This window comes from Procambarus clarkii, chromosome 8 (genome assembly GCF_040958095.1).
Source record: "Procambarus clarkii isolate CNS0578487 chromosome 8, FALCON_Pclarkii_2.0, whole genome shotgun sequence".
Classification (NCBI taxonomy): Eukaryota; Metazoa; Arthropoda; class Malacostraca; order Decapoda; family Cambaridae; genus Procambarus; species Procambarus clarkii.
Genome location: NC_091157.1, coordinates 42601617 through 42620023, shown reverse-complemented (window position 1 = coordinate 42620023; position 18407 = coordinate 42601617). Strand labels below are relative to the sequence as shown.

At 43.2% G+C, this 18407-nt stretch overlaps 1 protein-coding gene across 6 annotated transcripts in view; it reads left to right on the top strand.

The window, feature by feature from the left end:
- The first annotated feature begins 690 nt into the window (after positions 1-690).
- phtf (putative homeodomain transcription factor) overlaps positions 691-18407 on the top strand; it is a 97282-nt gene continuing 79565 nt past the window's right edge. For 4 of the 6 annotated variants that reach the window (XM_069317691.1, XM_069317677.1, XM_069317680.1 and 1 more), the window contains exons 1-6: positions 691-831; positions 2653-2819; positions 5324-5535; positions 12156-12342; positions 15222-15317; positions 17512-17623. In XM_069317691.1, the coding sequence (XP_069173792.1) occupies positions 2654-2819; positions 5324-5535; positions 12156-12342; positions 15222-15317; positions 17512-17623 (773 nt within the window). In that variant the 5' untranslated portion in view covers positions 691-831; position 2653. The remainder of the gene's footprint in view (positions 832-2652; positions 2820-5323; positions 5536-12155; positions 12343-15221; positions 15318-17511; positions 17624-18407) is intronic. The other 2 variants (XM_069317688.1, XM_069317672.1) reach the window with 1 other exon arrangement.

Sequence of the window (18407 nt, the reverse complement as noted above, 5' to 3'; positions counted from 1 at the left end):
CCACTTAGTTTGATGAAAGGGAGCAGTAGAGCAACAGAAGTACACTTACATCGCATCAGGCTTGGATACCCATGTGCATGGGAAATAGGCTTACAGGTTCCGGAAGATGAGAGGAAATGTCAGCACTGTGGAGAAATGCCCGATAGACCACTGGAACATTATCTAACACAGTGCACAGTTACAAACCCAATAATATATTTCAACTTAGATTCAACAGAGCAGAAGAGGTTGTTAAACACATTGGACAAAATCTTACTGAAGCGACCATACGAGTCATAAATAGTCACACTCCACCTAAGTAAAACAGAAACAAGCAACACTTGAAATTGAAATTGAAATTGAAATAAGTTTATTGAGGTAAAATACACACAAAGGGATGAGGTAGCTCACGCTATTCTCACCCCCGTTCAGTACATCGTGTTAATACATACATAGACACACATGCAACACTTAGCGAGCCAGCCAGAGGCATATAGGGCCCGCGCAGGAATTTCCCTGAAAAAAAAATTTATGCTGTGTTAAAATATTTTATCAAAAAGTTTTTTGTATCGTTAATAAAAGGCAAGCCTCGTATTTTACTTATTGAAAATAAATCCTCAATGAGAAATTTATAAATATATATATATTGCAAATATAGCCAACATTACTCCGTCTAAACATAAGAAGATTTTCTCCATTACTTCGCCACGATTTAGTTTGTGCCGGCGGTAGGTGGTCATCAGGGGTCACTGATGTTTGAAACGTCCAGCAGCAGAATGTCATCTCTGGCCGCTCTATATAACCTCTCGTCTTAGTCTCCCTAATATTCACGTGTAGCTTCCGCTCCGCCAGGTAATATAGTGGTGGTGTTGCATAAAAATGGTTGGATGTACTAAGGTTTTGTGATGTGTTTTGTAGGTTGGAGGGAGTTTGTTTACGTTCCGTGGGGTCCCCTTGCCTGTGTTTTGTAGGTTGGAGGGAGTTTGTTTATGATGTGTTTCCTCTTGCCTGTGTTTTGTAGGTTGGAGGGAGTTTGTTTGATATGTGGGTCCTTTTGCCTGTGTTTTGTAGGTTGGAGGGAGTTTATGTTGTGCTATCAATCTGCTATATGGTGTCTATTAATCTTGTTTAAATTACCACTCGAGCTGTCAATGTAATCAATCAGAGCTTTAATATACCAATGTGCTTTAATATACTTACTAATCTCTCTCATCTCATTTTTTTTCTTGCAATGTATTTTATCATTTTATCTCTCAAATCAAAATTAATTCTGCTAGAATTTACCTACTTAAAATTATCTGTTAAATTAAGGACCTGCCCGAAACGCTGCTCGTACTAGTGGCTTTACAAGATTGTAAATACTGTGCTATGTATTCTCACAAACCCAATGTACCTTCTTGTATATAAATAAATATATAAATAAGTGTTTCCTCTTGCCTGTGTTTTGTAGGTTGGAGGGAGTTTGTATACGATGTGTGGGTCCACTTGCCTGTGTGCAGACAATGTCTGTTATTGCAGACATCGCAATATGCAAGATGCATTGCAAGACAAGTCACAATAAAATTATTTTAATTTATCGTCTGCATATGGATGTCACATGTAAACCTCTTGCTCTGTTTAATGTCTTCAATTCTCTATCTTACGTCAAATGGCTTTTTCGGTATTACTTAATGCCCATGCCTGCCTCACTCCCCACCCCTTGCCTGTGTTTTGTGGGTTGAGGGGAGTTTGTTTACGTTACGTCGGTCCCCTGGCCTGTGCTTTGTAGGTTGAATGGAGTTTGTTTACAATATGTGGGTCCCCTTGCCTGTGTTTTGTAGGTTGAGGGGAGTTTGTTTACGTTATGTCAGTCCCTTGGCCTGTGTTTTGTAGGTTGAATGGAGTTTGTTTACAATATGTGGGTCCCCTCGCCTGTGTTTTGTAGGTTGAAGGGAGTTTGTAAATGATACGCGAGTCCCCTTGCTGGTGTTTTGTAGGTTGGAGGGAGTTTGTTTACGATGCATGGATCCCCTTGCCGGTGTTTTGTAGGTTGGAGGGAGTTTGCTTACATTACATGGCTTCCCATGCCTGCCCTCCAGTATCTGAGACATGAGTGGCACACACTTCTGTCCTGGGACCTCTGAAACACAATGAAATTCTTTACAAGGAATTCAAGCGCAATCATCACTAGGTGAGAGATACTGTACTGGTAAACTGAAGCATGCCATGCACTCAGTCGACCATATGTATTCTGTATCAACAAAGTTGCAAGTCGAGGCAAAGGTCGTAAGTTGAGTCAAATTTTCCGACGAAATTTGGGTCGTAACTCGAAAAATTCGTAAGTAGGGGCATTCGTAAGTCGAGGTTCCACTGTGTCTGTATTTGTTCTCGAGCCTTGATCTCCTCCCCTGATGATACATGGTCCCTCAAGAGTACAGGTACGGTACAACATCTATAACAGGCACAGGCAAAGTAAAGTACAGGTTACATTCTCACAGAACCCATTGGCACTGAATAGAACATCCTCCTTGAGAAAATAAGGAGGATTTTTTTTTTCTTTCAAACTGCAGTTTTGAATCCTTTCATAATATCCTCTTGACATAGGAACTGGATGTTATGTTCCTCAATTGGTATAATAAAAAAATGCGATAAAGTACTTATCTAATTTTAGTTACACATTTTCTCTTCTTTCAGGATGGTATTAGAATCTGCTCTTGGCTGGTACCAGGGACGGATTGGTCTCTATGACAAACAGTCGTGGGAAACAACTGTGGAACAAAGAATACTTAAAGGTCTCTCATATACGCCACGCAAAACAGCCAAACCAAAGACAGAATTTATTGATGTAGACTTAGTAAGAGGTACGCAACGTAAAATTTTTAATTTAATTATATTTTTTTGCGATTTTCCTGTAGGATTTGAGATATGCTTAATTAAAATGTTTTCTGAATATATCGGCTATTTATTAAGACTATATATATTTCCAAATGTTAGGCTTACTGACAGCACTAGTAATATTTATTATAGAATTTTCACGATTCGTACATGCACAAAACTGTGGCTAAATGTTCTCTCCCTCTCTCTCTTGCCTCATGCTATGAACATCATAACTAGCATTGTGTTCACAGGTATCTGAATGTTGTTCATAGTCTTTATCACAGTCACGATCATATATGACACTCGTTGCAAAATAATTGCAGCTACTCATTTTATTCATCATTATTAAGCAATGCTGTGGACCTGCACAACTGTGCTGTGAGCTGCAGCTGTATGTGCCAGCCTTGATTGCTCAGGAAGTACTGAAGCTCTCACAGCCAGGAGGGAATTAAACAATTTTTTTCAAGATGGTGGCTATTTACTCTAGTCCTGAGGAACAGAATGAGAGCCTCGTGTACCTGCGGGAGTATCCAATATTACCATATACTAACAAATGTGTTAGTGGTGTGTGCTCACCCTTTTCACATGATATCACGGTGTGTGCAATACAATGGTTCAGGGCTAGGTATGTCAGCTACCTATACCTAGATGGATCTCTATATTCATCAAGGAATGTAAAAATCACTATTGCTGGCCCTTCACATTCTTTGGAGATCGAGCTTAGATACCGCTGTTATCCCTTACATACTAAAAACAGCAGAGATGGCACCACTCCATAAAGGAGGAAATAAGGCAGAGGCAAAAAATTACAGACCGATAGCACTAAATCACATATATAAATCTTTGAAAGAATGCTAAGAAGTAAGGTCACAAAATACATAGAATCACATCATCTTCATAACCCTGGACAACATGGTTTCAGAACAGGATGCTCTTGCCTATCACAGTTGCTGGACCACTATGACATGGCCTTAGATGCCATGGAAGACATGCAAAACACTACTGTAATTTTCACAGATTTCTCAAAAGTCTTCAACAAATGTGACCATGGTGTTATTACACACAAAATGCATTCAAAAGGAATTACTGGAAAAAGGCAGGTGAATCTACAATTTCCTGACTAACAGAACCCAATGTGTAATAGTCAACAAAATAAAATCTGGACCATCAACCTTGAAGTATTCAGTCCCCCAGGGTACTGTGCTTGCTCCAGTACTTTTTCTCATCCTCATATCGGACATAGACAAGAGACACAAACTATAGTACCGTTTCATTCTCTGCAGGTGACACTAGAATTTTTATGAGAGTAGACAACATTGTGGACAAAGCAAACCTCCAGTCAGATGTAAATCAGGTCTTTCAATGGGCTACAGAAAATATGGTTTTTAATGAAGATAAGTTTCAGCTCCTGCACTAGTGGTACTACAGAAAAATGAAAATATAAAAACGAAAACCACGTACAAAATGCAGTCAAATCATAACATAGAACGAAAAAGCATTGTAAAAGATTTGGGTGTACTGTACTCATGTCGGAAGACCTTACCTTTAAAGAACACAATAAAGTAGCCATCATAACTGCAAGAAAAATGACAAGTTGGATAACAAGAACCTTTCAAACTAGAGATGCTATACCAATGATGATGTTTTTCAAGATGCTAGTGCTCTCTAGAGTGGAATATTGTTGCACAATGAAAGCCCCTTTCAAAGCTGGAGAAATTGCTGAGCTGGGAGTGTGCAGAGATCCTTTACTCCTAGAATCCACTCGATAAAACTCTAAACTATTGGGACAGACTAAAATGCCTAAATCTTTATTCTCTTGAGCGCAGGCGGGAGAGATACATAATAATTTACACGTGGAAAATATTATAGAGGCTGGTTGTAAAGGTGCACACAGAAATAACACCACATGAGACCAGAAGGCATGGCAGGATGTGCAGAATACCTCCTGTTGAAAAGCGGAGGTGCAATGGGTACTCTGAGAGAGAGCTCTATTAACATCAGAGGCCCGAGATTGTTGAACATGCTTCCACTACACATAAGGGGCATGACTGACTGACCCCTCACAGTGTTCAAGAGAGAACTTGATAAATACCTCCAAAAGGATACCTGATCAACCAGGCTGCGAGCAGCTGTGTCCAACAGCATGGTTGAGCAGTCCAGCAGTGAGGAAGCCTGGTCGAGGACTGGGCCGCAGGGACGTTGAGCCCTGAAATCATAGCAAGGTAACCACAAGGTAAGGTACACAGGTGGGTAGGTCGTAAGGCATCGAAAGGAGTTTTTCCAGAAAGAGACATTTCAGCCAGAGTTAATGCTGTATAAACTGTGTATTTCCATATTTTTTTTGTTTTTATAGTTGTACAAATTTGGTATTAGTGCACTATTGAGTTTTCATAATTAAAGACATGGGTTCTTTTTGAAGTGCTGCTAAAGTTACAAAGTTGATTTAAATGATATTGATATAAAGTTAAATTGTCTTTCCTTTCCTCAGGCTCAACATTTCCTAAGGCAAAGCCACATTCAGGATTATGGTTGGCTGGCCTACATGGTGTCATTCGTATTGTTTTTCTCCCTTTGTATTTTCGTTGGTGGATCCACGAGACGTCCTGTGCTGGATTCTTTGCAGTCCTTTCTATGTACTGCTCCATTTTTTTTTGTGGTGCTGTTTTGATAGCATATAGGCACCATGAAGGAGTTATCAAGGTATGCATAACCCTTTGTTTTTTCTAAGTTATTGAGATGACAATTTGTATCTGTTATAATCTATCTAATTTAATTTTATATTTGGATAAGTAGAAATGTGATAAAGTAAATGTGTAGTCTTCTCGCAATGGGGTTACTTGGTTTGGGGGGGGGGGGGCAATGGTTTGGCACAGTTTTAGTCATCCTTGAAAGGGATTCCCTGCAAAGGTTTGGATGGTGCCCTGAGGCATGCCTCTGCTATGTAGTTCAGCAAAATGACTTCACCTGGATTGCACATGTATGGTCCACTGGTTCACTATGTAGCTGGACTCTTCAGCTGGGCTCATTTCTGGCTTCTCATGATTTAGTCCTAGTCTTCCCACCTCCCAAGTGTCTAGTGTTCTGGAGGACAGCTTTTAATGTTTCCCTCTAATTTCAATGAAATGTGAGATTGGATTTATGAGATGTTCAGCTATCTTAAGGTGGATGTCTTTAACTTGCTGTGGAAAAATCTGTTGCATCAGTTGCTTTCTTTCATGAAAACAAGGTGCCTATGGTTAGTGCCAGCTCACCCATATGAGCTGCTGAACTGTAGTCGCCCCAGACACTCACTGGCAGGTGTATGACTCCATCAGTCTCACACTAGAATGATAAACAGCTAACAAATGTCATAGAAAAAGTCTGCTATTTTCCATATGCAGTATTTATAACTGAATTTTGAAAATTTTTAATTAAAATACAGGGGGTACCTCGGTTTACAAATTTAATCTGTTCCTGGAGACGATTTGTAACCGGAAAATTCGTAAACCGAAGCGAATTTTCCCATAAGAAATAATGGGAAATGAATTAATCTGTTCCAGACTCCCCAAAAAATTAACTTCAAAGTAAATATAATATCTATTTCACCCAGGGAGCCGGTCGGCCGAGTGGACAGCACACTGGGCTTGTGATCCTGTGGTCCCGGGTTCGGTCCCGGGCGCCAGCGAGAAACAATGGGCAGAGTTTCTTTCACCCTATGCCCCTGTTACCTAGCAGTAAAATAGGTACCTGGGTGTTAGTCAGTTGTCACAGGCTGCTTCCTGGGGGTGGAGGCCTGGCCGAGGACTGGGCCGTGGGGACACTAAAGCCCCGAAATCATCTCAAGATAACCTCAATATAACCCAAATCTAAGTACAAAAGTATGTACGAGTTATTACTTACCTTTATTGATGACTCCTGTTGGCGTATGGAAGACTGTGAGGAGGGAGAGGAGGAGGAGAGGTGTTACTGTTTGGAAGGGGAGTCCCTTTCCATTATAACATCAGGCAGTGATAACTTCTCTGGGGTACACACACTGGCACGTTTTGCCTGCATACCACTAGGACCTGCTTCTGGTTCACTGCTTGATTTTCTCTCTAGAGATTGTTCCATTGAAGATTATTTTTCCATTCTTTGTAACACTTGTCTGTAGTGAGACATCACATTGTCATTAATAAGATCAATGCAACGGCTTTCTACAGCTCTATCTGGGTGATTCTTTTCAGCAAAACTTTGCAGTTCTTCCCGTACTGCACACATTTTCTTAATTAATGAGGAAGGGGACATCCTATACTGCCACCTTCTCCTTCCCTGAAGATTTGTTGTACTGCCTGCCTAGTTCAATAACACGTGTTCCATTTTCATGTTTACGAATGATCTCTTGTTTTTCCTCTATGGGCATTCTCACATGTGGTTTCTTGCTTGAACCTTACCACTGGCTTTCTTGGGACCCATGGCGAGATATATAATAACTTTTATGCTCAAATTACAAAAAATCTGGAAAAAACCTAAATCCTTGCAAAGAATTCAGATGGGATAGTCACTTGGCAGGAGGCACTGGTAAACTGAGGTGCGATCGCCGTGCCACCACACGCTAGATTGGCCATATGCGAACAATCTTGTATCCCGAGGTAAAGTTCGTAACCCGATTCAAATTTTCCAAAGAAATCGGGCTTGTAACCCGAAAAGTTCGTCAAGAGGGGGCATTCTAAAACTGAGGTACTACTGTACGAGAAAATTTGAGATTTCATGCTGTACAGTAGTGTTAGACTTAGCAGTGCCACATCTATCAACGTGATGCAGTTCCTCTATTTTTCCATGAGCCACAACTGCCAATGGTGAAAATTTATTTGGACTGAAACTAGTGGGACTTCCTTTACCATTTTTTCTCGTGTCCAGCTCCTCTTCTTGTATTAAGAATTTCAGATTGAAGACATTTGAGGGACACCTCATTCTGCTTGGTTTTCCCAGCTTCTCCCATTCCCAGGACTTTGCCTCTCCCAAGCAATCAAATGCCTTAGCCATTTGTACTGTTATTTTTATGAGGATTAGGTAGCAACTCTTCTAGTGTCGTATTTGTCCCTTTCTGGAGGGAGCCCCGTCAGCTTCCTGGAGCTATCCAGGCTGATGTGTTACTATTAGTTTTCTGGCATCAGTCAAAGTGCATGGAGTTCTTTCCTACCGGGGACCACGAGCCAGAACCTGGCCCCCTCAGAGAGGCGCAAGGAGCAATGGCCTATAGAAATCCCCCATGTGGTTGGAAGCATTCCATGTCTGCCATCGACCGGGTCTGGCACCCAGAAAGGTAGGTGCCCCAAAACAAACCCCTATTCTGGTCAAAACATTGCTACTGAAAGCCGAACGAGTGGACAGAACTGCCCAAATGACAACTAGCAACTAGCATGACGTCTGTACAGGTGATGTGTGAGCCAGGAGTCATATACTACGGTGCTCGGGCTGCACACGCCTAGGGGTTTCCTACACCAGATGTGCTGTAAGTACTGCCCTTGGGGCATGGTTGCTTCATACTGAACAAACCCAGTACGAAGCTTGTTCGTTCTTCTCGTGTCTTCGCGTCTGGGGTTTTTGTCTCGAGTTTCTCGTCACTTGTGTGGGCACCGGTGACTTCGTTGTTGTCCAGAACATGATCCTTTCAGAGAGGAGAAGAGAGCAATGGCCTATGAAACTCACATTTATGAAAGTAGTCATGTCTGCCATTGACCGGGTTTGAGCACCCAAAAGGTAGGCGCTTCAAAACAGACCCCTCCGGGTAGAAATATTACAACATGATTCCGAACAAAGGCTAGAAACTCCCTTAAAGAAAAACAAGCAAACAAGTAACACGTCATCACATCACACGATGCTCGTTTACGCCGACAACCCCCCCCCCCCCCCCCCCCAGGAGGTTATCCTGAGATGATTTCGGGGCTTAGCGTCCCCGCGGCCCAGTCCTCGACCAGACCCCCTTTTTGTTACACACCCCCAGGACGCAGCCTGTAGCAGCTGGTTATCTCTCAGGTACCTCTTTACTGCTAGGTGAACTGGAGCCTCAGGGTGAAAGGAACTCTGCCCCTTTGTTTCCGCCTCCGCCAGGGATCGAACCCAGAACCTCAGGACTACGAATATTGAGCGCTGTCCACTCAGCCGTCACGCCCCTGTCAGGCCCCCAGGCAGGAGGTGGGAAGTCCTAGTCCCAACCCATCGAGCTGGCAGCCGGACCATCAGTTTGCCGGCTGAAGCTATACGGAGTGGACGTCTGCTCTGGCCTCGATTACCTGATTGGCTTCACCCTGCTGGTGTTCCTTGTGTGTGTGTGTGTGTGTGTGTGTGTGTACTCACCTATATGTACTCACCTATATGTGCTTGCAGGATCGAGCATTGACTCTTGGATCCCGCCTTTCTAGCTATCGGTTGTTTACAGCAATGACTCCTGTCCCATTTCCCTATCATACCTAGTTTTAAAAGTATGAATAGTATTTGCTTCCACAACCTGTTCCCCAAGTGCATTCCATTTTTCTACTACTCTCACGCTAAAAGAAAACTTCCTAACATCTCTGTGACTCATCTGAGTTTCCAGTTTCCACCCATGCCCCCTCGTTCTGTTATTATTACGTGTGAACATTTCATCTATTTCCACTTTGTCAATTCCCCTGAGTATTTTATATGTCCCTATCATATCTCCTCTCTCCCTTCTTTTCTCTAGTGTCGTAAGGTTCAGTTCCTTCAGCCGCTCTTCATATCCCATCCCTCGTAGCTCTGGGACAAGCCTCGTCGCAAACCTCTGAACCTTCTCCAGTTTCTTTGTGTGTGTGTGTGTGTGTGTGTGTGTGTGTGTGTGTGTGTGTGTGTGTGTGTGTGTGTGTGTGTGTGTGTGTGTGTGTGTGTGTGTGTGGGGGGGGGGTGTGTGGGGGGTGTGTGTGTGTGGGGGTGTGTGTGTGTGGGGGTGTGTGTGTGTGGGGGTGTGTGTGTGTGGGGGTGTGTGTGTGTGGGGGTGTGTGTGTGTGGGGGTGTGTGTGTGTGGGGGTGTGTGTGTGTGGGGGTGTGTGTGTGTGGGGGTGTGTGTGTGTGGGGGTGTGTGTGTGTGGGGGTGTGTGTGTGTGGGGGTGTGTGTGTGTGGGGGTGTGTGTGTGTGGGGGTGTGTGTGTGTGGGGGTGTGTGTGTGTGGGGGTGTGTGTGTGTGGGGGTGTGTGTGTGTGGGGGTGTGTGTGTGTGGGGGTGGGGGTGTGTGGGGGTGTGTGTGTGTGGGGGTGTGTGTGTGTGGGGGTGTGTGTGTGTGGGGGTGTGTGTGTGTGGGGGTGTGTGTGTGGGGTGTGGGTGTGGGTGTGGGTGTGTGGGTGTGGGTGTGGGTGTGTGTGGGGGGGTGTGGGGGTGTGTGTGGGTGTGTGGGGGTGTGTGTGGGTGGGTGTGGGTGGGTGGGTGGTGGTGGTGGTGGTGGTCAGGAGTTCATACCAAGGGCTGCATGTGCTTAAGGCGCCTTTCCCTAAGCACCCTGTGAATACACCCCTTGGTGTTCAGAGTTTCCTTCTCTGGGTCCTTCAGATCCCCATTCCCATAGGGGTAGTGACTGCTAGGTTTGCTACCTTGCCCTTGGGGTCGGCTTAGGTCTCGGTACTTTTGTTTGGCCCTGGGTAGGGAGTGGTTAGTTGCTGGCTGGGGCATGTTGGGCTGCCCAGCTTGCATAATCGCAGCGGCCGTGACTCTTTCTGGTCCCCTGGGTTGTGGTGCTTCCTTGGAGTTCTCTTTCAATCTTTAGTTTGCCTTCTTGCCCATTGGGAGGCTGCTGCAGTTCATATTAGGTGTTACTTAGGTTCAGTCAGGCAGTTCTCCTGTGGGTCTCCGGGGTTGCTCACCTCACTGGGGTCAGTTTGCCCAGGTCAATTATGGGGATTCAACTGGCTTCCAGTAGGGGGACAATCCCCTTGCGGGCCCTGGAAAACCCCGTTGGGACTTTGTTGACTACAATGGACGAGTCTTCTGAGTCCCGTCTTGCCTTGTGCGAGTTTGAAAGTTGCTCGTTGCTCTTGTCTCAGGGGTCACGATCACCTGTATTGCCTCTGTCATGCTGCTTGTTGGGTCGATGACACCTGTGACTCGGAGTTTTGCGAGACTTGTTCTCTGCTCGTGCTCCAATTTACCCATACTGCTACGGCTGAGGTTAGTAGTCAAGCGTTTCGCGCGTTTCATGATAGGTTTAGGTTGCTGCAACGTACACGGTTGGTAGCCCGGTCGAATGAATTGGGGCTGCCCCATTTTGGTTATAGGGACCCGGACTTGGGGGTGTTGGTCGCTTCGGCCTTGGTTCCGTCCGCGTCCCTTCGTCCTTCCCTTGTCGGTGTGGTTCACCGTTCTCCTTCCCCCCCCTTTCTGCTTCTGGCTCCCAAACACCTGAGGGTTTTGTTGTCAGGGATATTCAACTGGAATAACACATAGAGTAGGGCAATGCATATTCAATTTCCTGTCAAACAGCATGCAAAGAGTAACAATCAAACAAAACAAGTCCAACCACAGTAAAAAGCTCTGTACTGTTGGGCACAAGCCTTGCACCACTGCTTTTTCTCATTCTCATATCAGATATAAACAAAAATACTAGTACATGGTTATTCCACTTCATGGTCACACACTTATCAAATACCTTTGCAAAGTTAAAGTACTGTATACAACAACTGCATTTAGTCGTCTTCTAATGCTTCCATTTTGTCATAGTGGTTGAGTAACTGTGAAAGATAGGATCTTCCCACTCTAAATCTATGTTAACCTGGGTTGTAAAGTTCATTGTTTTCCAAAAAAATTGGATATTTGATTCCTAATCGCTCTTTTATAGACATTTATTGTATGTGATGATAGTGTGACTGTAGTCTATATAGTGACTATATGACTATAGTCTATAGTTTTTAGTCAAAACTTTACTACCTCCTTTGTTCAGTGGAGCTATATCTGCTGATTTAAGTACTTCTGGTATCTTGCCTGTATCAAAGCTTTTTCTCCATGCTATACCAAGTGCTGGCTAGTGGTGCTCTACATTTCTTTATGAATCTGGAATTCAAGAAGTTATGACCTGGGGCCGAGTGCATAGGCATTTTGTAAATTTATCTTTCTGATCTGCTGTGCTTGTGTTAATCAGTTTTATTGTCAGGGGCTAAGAAGCTGTCTGGATCTTCAACTTTCATTTTGTTTATTGGGGTGCTAAACATAGCTTCATGCTGGTCTTTTAGAATAGTGATATTAATATTTTGGATATATTTCAGTGAAAAATGGATAAATAAACACCATAAATATTGTAACTTACTTAAAAGATGAGAGAATAGTATAATATGTCTTACATTTGTATGAACTTGTAATCTCAGGAAGTGCCAGTGTTTGAGGTGATGGTGCCAGCGGTTGTGCTGATGGTCTTAAGTGTTATCCACTCCCAAATTGTGTGTACACGGCACAGTGGAATGTCTTCTCCAAATCACAGCAACATTCCTATGGCAGTTCGTTCCAGTAGGAGACTGAGACCACTGCGCAGAAGTTCCTCCCTTTCTGGAAGAGGTGAGTGCATGAAATGATTATTTTGTAGCGCATATTCGACTTGTTTAAATTTTAATTCTAATTTAAAGATTACATGCAAGCATTTTTAATTATGTGGAACTAAACCTTGTTCATTTGCAGGCTTAGATTAAGATTTTGTAGGCCTATGGGCTACAGATACTGTGGGGCACTGCAAAATTTTACATTAGGGAATAAAGAATTTAATCTTACTACAAGAGCACTGTATAGATATCAGAAGCTTAGTGTGTTTCATGCTTGTGCCTCAATTCATCAAACTTCCCAACAAAGTTCCTGAAGTGAAGAATTTCTGGCATAAATTCAGGCTTCATGTCATCTGAATAAATCTTCTGAAACTTGGCTGCTGCTGTTGAAATGTCTCCATCACTCATTGTTGGAAATACGACCAGGAACCAAATTATGAATAACCATAATGTGCAAATTACTTGTCACATAGTGTTAAGGTCATATGCCATATTTACTGCTTTAGGTATTTGGAATGACATTTAGGATTGGCTGCTGCCATGCTGACCACAGCCCAACCAATATATGACAGCATTGTGTACAAGCCAATTATTATATGTTTGCAAACACATGGGCTGATCACAAAGCTGCACAGTTATAGACGCTGGTGCTATAGGCAGTATAACAAACTCCAGAAAGAAAATCTTTTCCGGGGGAGCCCCTTGGGGCTCCTTGCAGCTAAGCTACTATCACTGATAATGTGCTAACAACTAGGTCGCATCAGCCTCAGAGTTCTAAATGGCCTACCAGGGACCAAAAGTCGGAAAGTGGTCCACTCACAGAGGAGGGACCACGTTCTGAAATAAGTGCCACTGGGAGCAGTGGCATTTATTTGTTTATTGTTCCACCACCAGGAAAGGCACCCAGAAAGTTAGAGATGAAACACCACAGCTTGCTTTAGAAAAGACAAGCCTTGAGAGCCAACAGAAGAACTCTCCCAACAATGTAAACAAGAGAAGGGAACTTTCAGGGGGAAGTGCTCAGTCATTATGATATAGCACTTGGGAGGGATCAAGATAAGGATTTGGGGTGGGATGGAGGAAAGGAGTGGTGCCCATCCACTTGGATGGTTGGGAATTGAATGTTGACCTGCAAGAAGCGAGACTTTTGCTCTACCGTCCAGTCCAAGTAACAATACTGTATAAACAAACGATCAGAAGGTTTTGAAATTAGCGCCAGCTCATTCGTTCAACTTCCCCACTTGTTGACTTGTAGCCCATAGTCAGCCAGTAACAACATCCTCAGTTTTATGCTGATGTGTGTAGTGTGTGCGTGGCAGCCCCCCTCCAGAAATGGGGAGGTAGATGTAACATCACAAGTGCAATTATGTACTTTTCATAGCAGTAAGGAATTGTACTTATTTTCACTTAGTATTAAACCGTACTATCAAATATATTGTGAATATTTGAGTTTACCTGAAAAGTTGAATAGAAAACCACAACCTAACCTAACCTTCTTAGTGTTTGAAGATAAGCATTTTATTGCTTCTTAATTACAATTATTACTTAACCTATAGCTATATTGATATTACAGTTTTATAAAACTAATAAAATAAAACTAAAATATATCAACAAATTGTAAAGTAACTCTGGATATTTTCAAATTTTGTATAAAATCTCTATTGTAAATCTCTGATACTAAAAATTCATGTATAGCGAATTGAACTTGAAAACTTCATCCTAAAATTCTGAGTGTTAACAGAAAACGAGGAGAATAAATGGAGAGGTAAATGTAACAGCCCCATAAGTGCACTTATGTACTATGTATGACAGTAAGGAAATGTACTTATTACACTTAGTTTAAAACCATACTGCCAATTCGGAGGATGGGTTGCAACCGTGCATGGTCACCTCTGCTACTTTGTCTCTGGTGTTTTCCTTTTGCACCAAGTGGTGTTTTTGTCTTGTGGGTATTCTTATACTCAATGCGGTGATGTGTAAGCCTGGACATTAAAGTGCTACAGTAATATTACTTCTGTAATAATAATAATACAGTTCTTGAATTTTCTTCACCATAACATAGATATAATCGGTGAAGATGTATGGAAGAAACAGGTTACGTGACTATGAAGGATAATTTCGTGACAGTATTTATTAGTATCTCTGAGGCAATCTGATGGCTTTGTAGATGTTGTCCAGCCAGTGATCTTCGCTGATAAAGTATGAGGATTCCTGATACAATTTTTGCCTCTCCCTTTCTCTTCATCGCTGTACTTCAGTTTTGGAGCATGTGGTGTTCTCCTTTCTGTAATGGCTTTTTCACAGTTGGCATCTAATTCCGAATTCTGTCCCTTCCTATCATGTGGCACTGGCGGAGCTTCTGCAGCTTGAGTTCAGAGTCGATATTACTGTACCTCGGTTATGTTTCGCAAGCTGTCTCGTGTTTTGTTTCAGCTCTGGCCTGCTCTTGTGCTGCCTGAGCCTGCTTGGTCTCTGAACTGTGTTCTCTTACTTCTTTCTTTTGCTCAATTTGCGGTGTCCCCTTCAGTTCATGATTGTCTCTTCTAGTCGTAATGTTTTGTTTCTCTTGCCTCCTGTTGTAGGGTGGGCAAATTTTACTGTGAGGAGGGGAATGTGATTGAATGGATGCTATTTATACTAATATACATGCAATACTATAAATTAATAGAACATCCTCGCTTCCTCACTTACTGTATGTGTACATTAATTAAAAATGTAAATATTAAACACATGTAAATTCTAGATACACCTCGATCACGAGAGGAAACACTCGGTGACCGGCACAATTATTTTGAATTTGCAGACTTAAACAAACCAACAGTGTGTGCATTACATTTATTAATTAAAAACACAGGGAATGGGACATAATACAATGTGAAATTATTTCTCGCTCGCCAGATCGACTACTGTACTCAAGTCACATTGAAGGAGCCAAGGTAAACAACCTCACAACAGTGAGGTGGGTGCCTTATGAGCACATCCAACACAACCTCAGTAAGTTAAGTCCCAGCCCTCTCTGTCCTTGTGGGGTGTAGAGATGCCACCCTCACGAAAATGTGCGAGAAAAACTTTAGGCACACAAAACGTATAAACTTTACTAACATACATTTCATTATATTTTACTTGCAAATGCTGACAGTTGAAATATAAAATTAACAAAAATAAAACTAACTGATATTTTAACTAAGACTGTAGGTTTAGCTTTATAACAATAAATGCTAAACTTTACATACCAGTCATTACATCGTGCTCTCCTCGGATTTTATTCTTTTGACCCTGGTGTACGGTTTGTTCATCTGCAGCTGGCTCCTTCTTTTCTGGCGAAGAATGAGTCGCTTGGCTTCCGAAAGTGTCCTTTAGTCGTTGATGCTTGGTTCATTCAGCTGGGAGTGCATCATGTGTTGTCTGGTAGCGGCTCTGCCGCTACCTTCATACCACCGATTTTGCATAGGTGGATCCTTTGTGGGTTGGTGCTCTCACCTTAGTCCTCTGTTTCAAAGCTCGTCTTTCTCAGGTCATCTGCAGTGTTATTAATTCTAGCCAACCTATGGTCTACCCTCATTCCCATGATGTTTGGAAATATGCCACTCTTTCAACTGTGTTCGCAAATACAGGATGTCCAGGGCTGATATTCAGGTCTGGAGTTTCGGAGCTCAGGTTATCTTGAGATGATTTCAGGGCTTAGCGTCCCCGCGGCCTGGTCCTCGACCAGGCCTCCTTTTTGTTACACATCTCCCAGGAAGCAGCCCGTAGTACCCGTCTAACTCCAGGTACCTATTTATTGCTAGGTAACAGGGGTATCAGTGGTGATAGAAACTCTGCCCATTTGTTTCCGGCACCTCGGAAACGGGGAGCCGGTCGGCCGAGCGGACAGCACGCTGGACTTGTGATCCTGTGGTCCTGGGTTCGATCCCAGGCGCCGGCGAGAAACAATGGGCAGAGTTTCTTTCACCCTATGCCCCTGTTACCTAGCAGTAAATAGGTACCTGGGTGTTAGTCAGCTGTCACGGGCTGCTTCCTGGGGGTGGAGGCCTGGTCGAGGACCGGGCCGCGGGGACACTAAAAAAAAGCCCCGAAATCATCTCAAGATAACCTCAAGATAACCACTGGGGATCAAACCCGGAACCTTAAGACTACGAATCCGAAGCGCTGTCCACTCAGCTGCCAAGTTCTTGACAGCTGAGGTCAATCAGGGTTCTGGCGGCCCGGTATCTTGTTGATGTGCCAGGGCTCCAGCGCCCATGTGTGGCGCTGGAGCATTTGGGCCGTCTCTTTTAGCCGGGATGTCTCATCCTTGTCTTAGTTCCTGCAATGCTCCCTCCTACTTGGTAAATGCACATTTGTTTTTCCTTCTCTGTGGGTAGTTAGCTTATGGGAGGCTACCTTTTGGAGGTTCCTACCTTCTGGAGGTCCCAGGGATCAATAGCTCTGTGGCCCGGTCTCTAACCAGGTCTCCTGGGAGCCACAAGGGGCTTCCCCAGAAAACCAGCATTGAATGTAATGAAATGCCAGTTTCTGGTTGATGAGACCTAGTGAGTCTCTGACACCCCTTCCTTCCTCCCTCCTTGGGGGGTTGGTTACATAGAACGGGTTGGGTAGTTGGCTGACCAGGAGCTTTAGCGATTCTCCCCCACCAAATGAGTGGGGGAGATAGGGCAAACTGACTTTTGCTAGTTTCAAGAGATATCAATCATTTACGTCATTGGGGGGGGGGGGCACTCTTGTTGGCAGTTTTAAAGGCCTGTGGTCTTGTTTGATGCCAGCAGTGGTTTGTTTTGTCTCGTTGACTTTCTAGGGGCCTTACCCAGTGGTGACATAAATAAGTACTTAAATGTCAAGCTCCCCGTGCCTCTGTGAAGTGGGCCAGGTTCTGGCACTGGTCCCTGGTAGGTCTACAGGACTCTGTGGCTGATGCGACCTAGTATATGATAGTAGCTTCAAGGAGCCACCTGGGCTCGCCCAGAAATTGGTGTTTAAGTACATTTAATGAATTTTTTAGGAGTGGGAAAAAATTTGTTCAGAGTGATCCCCAGTTCATATTTAAGCAGGTACACTGTACTGTACTGAACTTTACAACTTTGCTTTAAATAATGGGAAAAATAAACATGATTTTTCATAAAAGAAAATTTACATACAGATATACTGTACGTGATAATCTTCTCCATAACTTCAGTTTCTTTTATTTTAGGCAAGTGCGTGTTCTGTAGCAGCTGTAAGCGTGATGGATCAAGACTCCACACACATTTTACCAAGAAGAACATGAATTCAATGAAAACCAAGTCTCCATTCAAAACTTATAGGTATGTTTTATATAAAAAATTGCAGTATGTATTTTAGTTGAAGTTCTTTGATTTTAACCCTTAACCATTGTACTGTACATCACATTCCCTGATGTTTGATCCATAATGCACATCACTTGAAACTCCCACATGTACATAGGACTCGTATATGCTTTTTCAGGCCTCCGGTAAACAGACTTCATCTTGATAAAAAATCATGCATACATTGCCTTAGCTGCATGTTAGGCGTATCAAAATCAGCAACCATGCATGGCAAATTTGACTGAAGCTCGCATCCTAGTCATCCTGCTCCATCGATATTTTCACTTACAGATCATAAAATTATTAAAGCTCATGACAAATGTAGCTGAATTTACCTGAGCCACTAACACACTAGTGGCCTCAACGAGGACATAACCGGGCAGCTTATCAAAGTTCTCCCATTTGCCCTGATGATTGTTTACAGCTGGATTTGAAAATTTTACAGTTTTGGCATTTATGTCTTTGGCTGGTAGGCAGTTCCAAGGGTTTATAAACATTTGGGTGAAAAAGCATCTCATGTTTTCAATCCTACATTGAGGCTTGTTGAGCTTGAAACCATTGCTCCTTGTCTGTGTCGCATCTGACCTTTTGAAGAAATTGTCTGGATCAACATCCTCCAAGTTATTCAGTATTTTCAGTTTTGATGAGATCTACCCTGCCATGCCTGGTTTGCAGTGTTAGCCCTGAGGCCCTGAACCATTATTGGTACAGGAATTGACAGCCCGATGTTGTACTTCTTCGAGAGCAGCTATGTCCTTCTGAA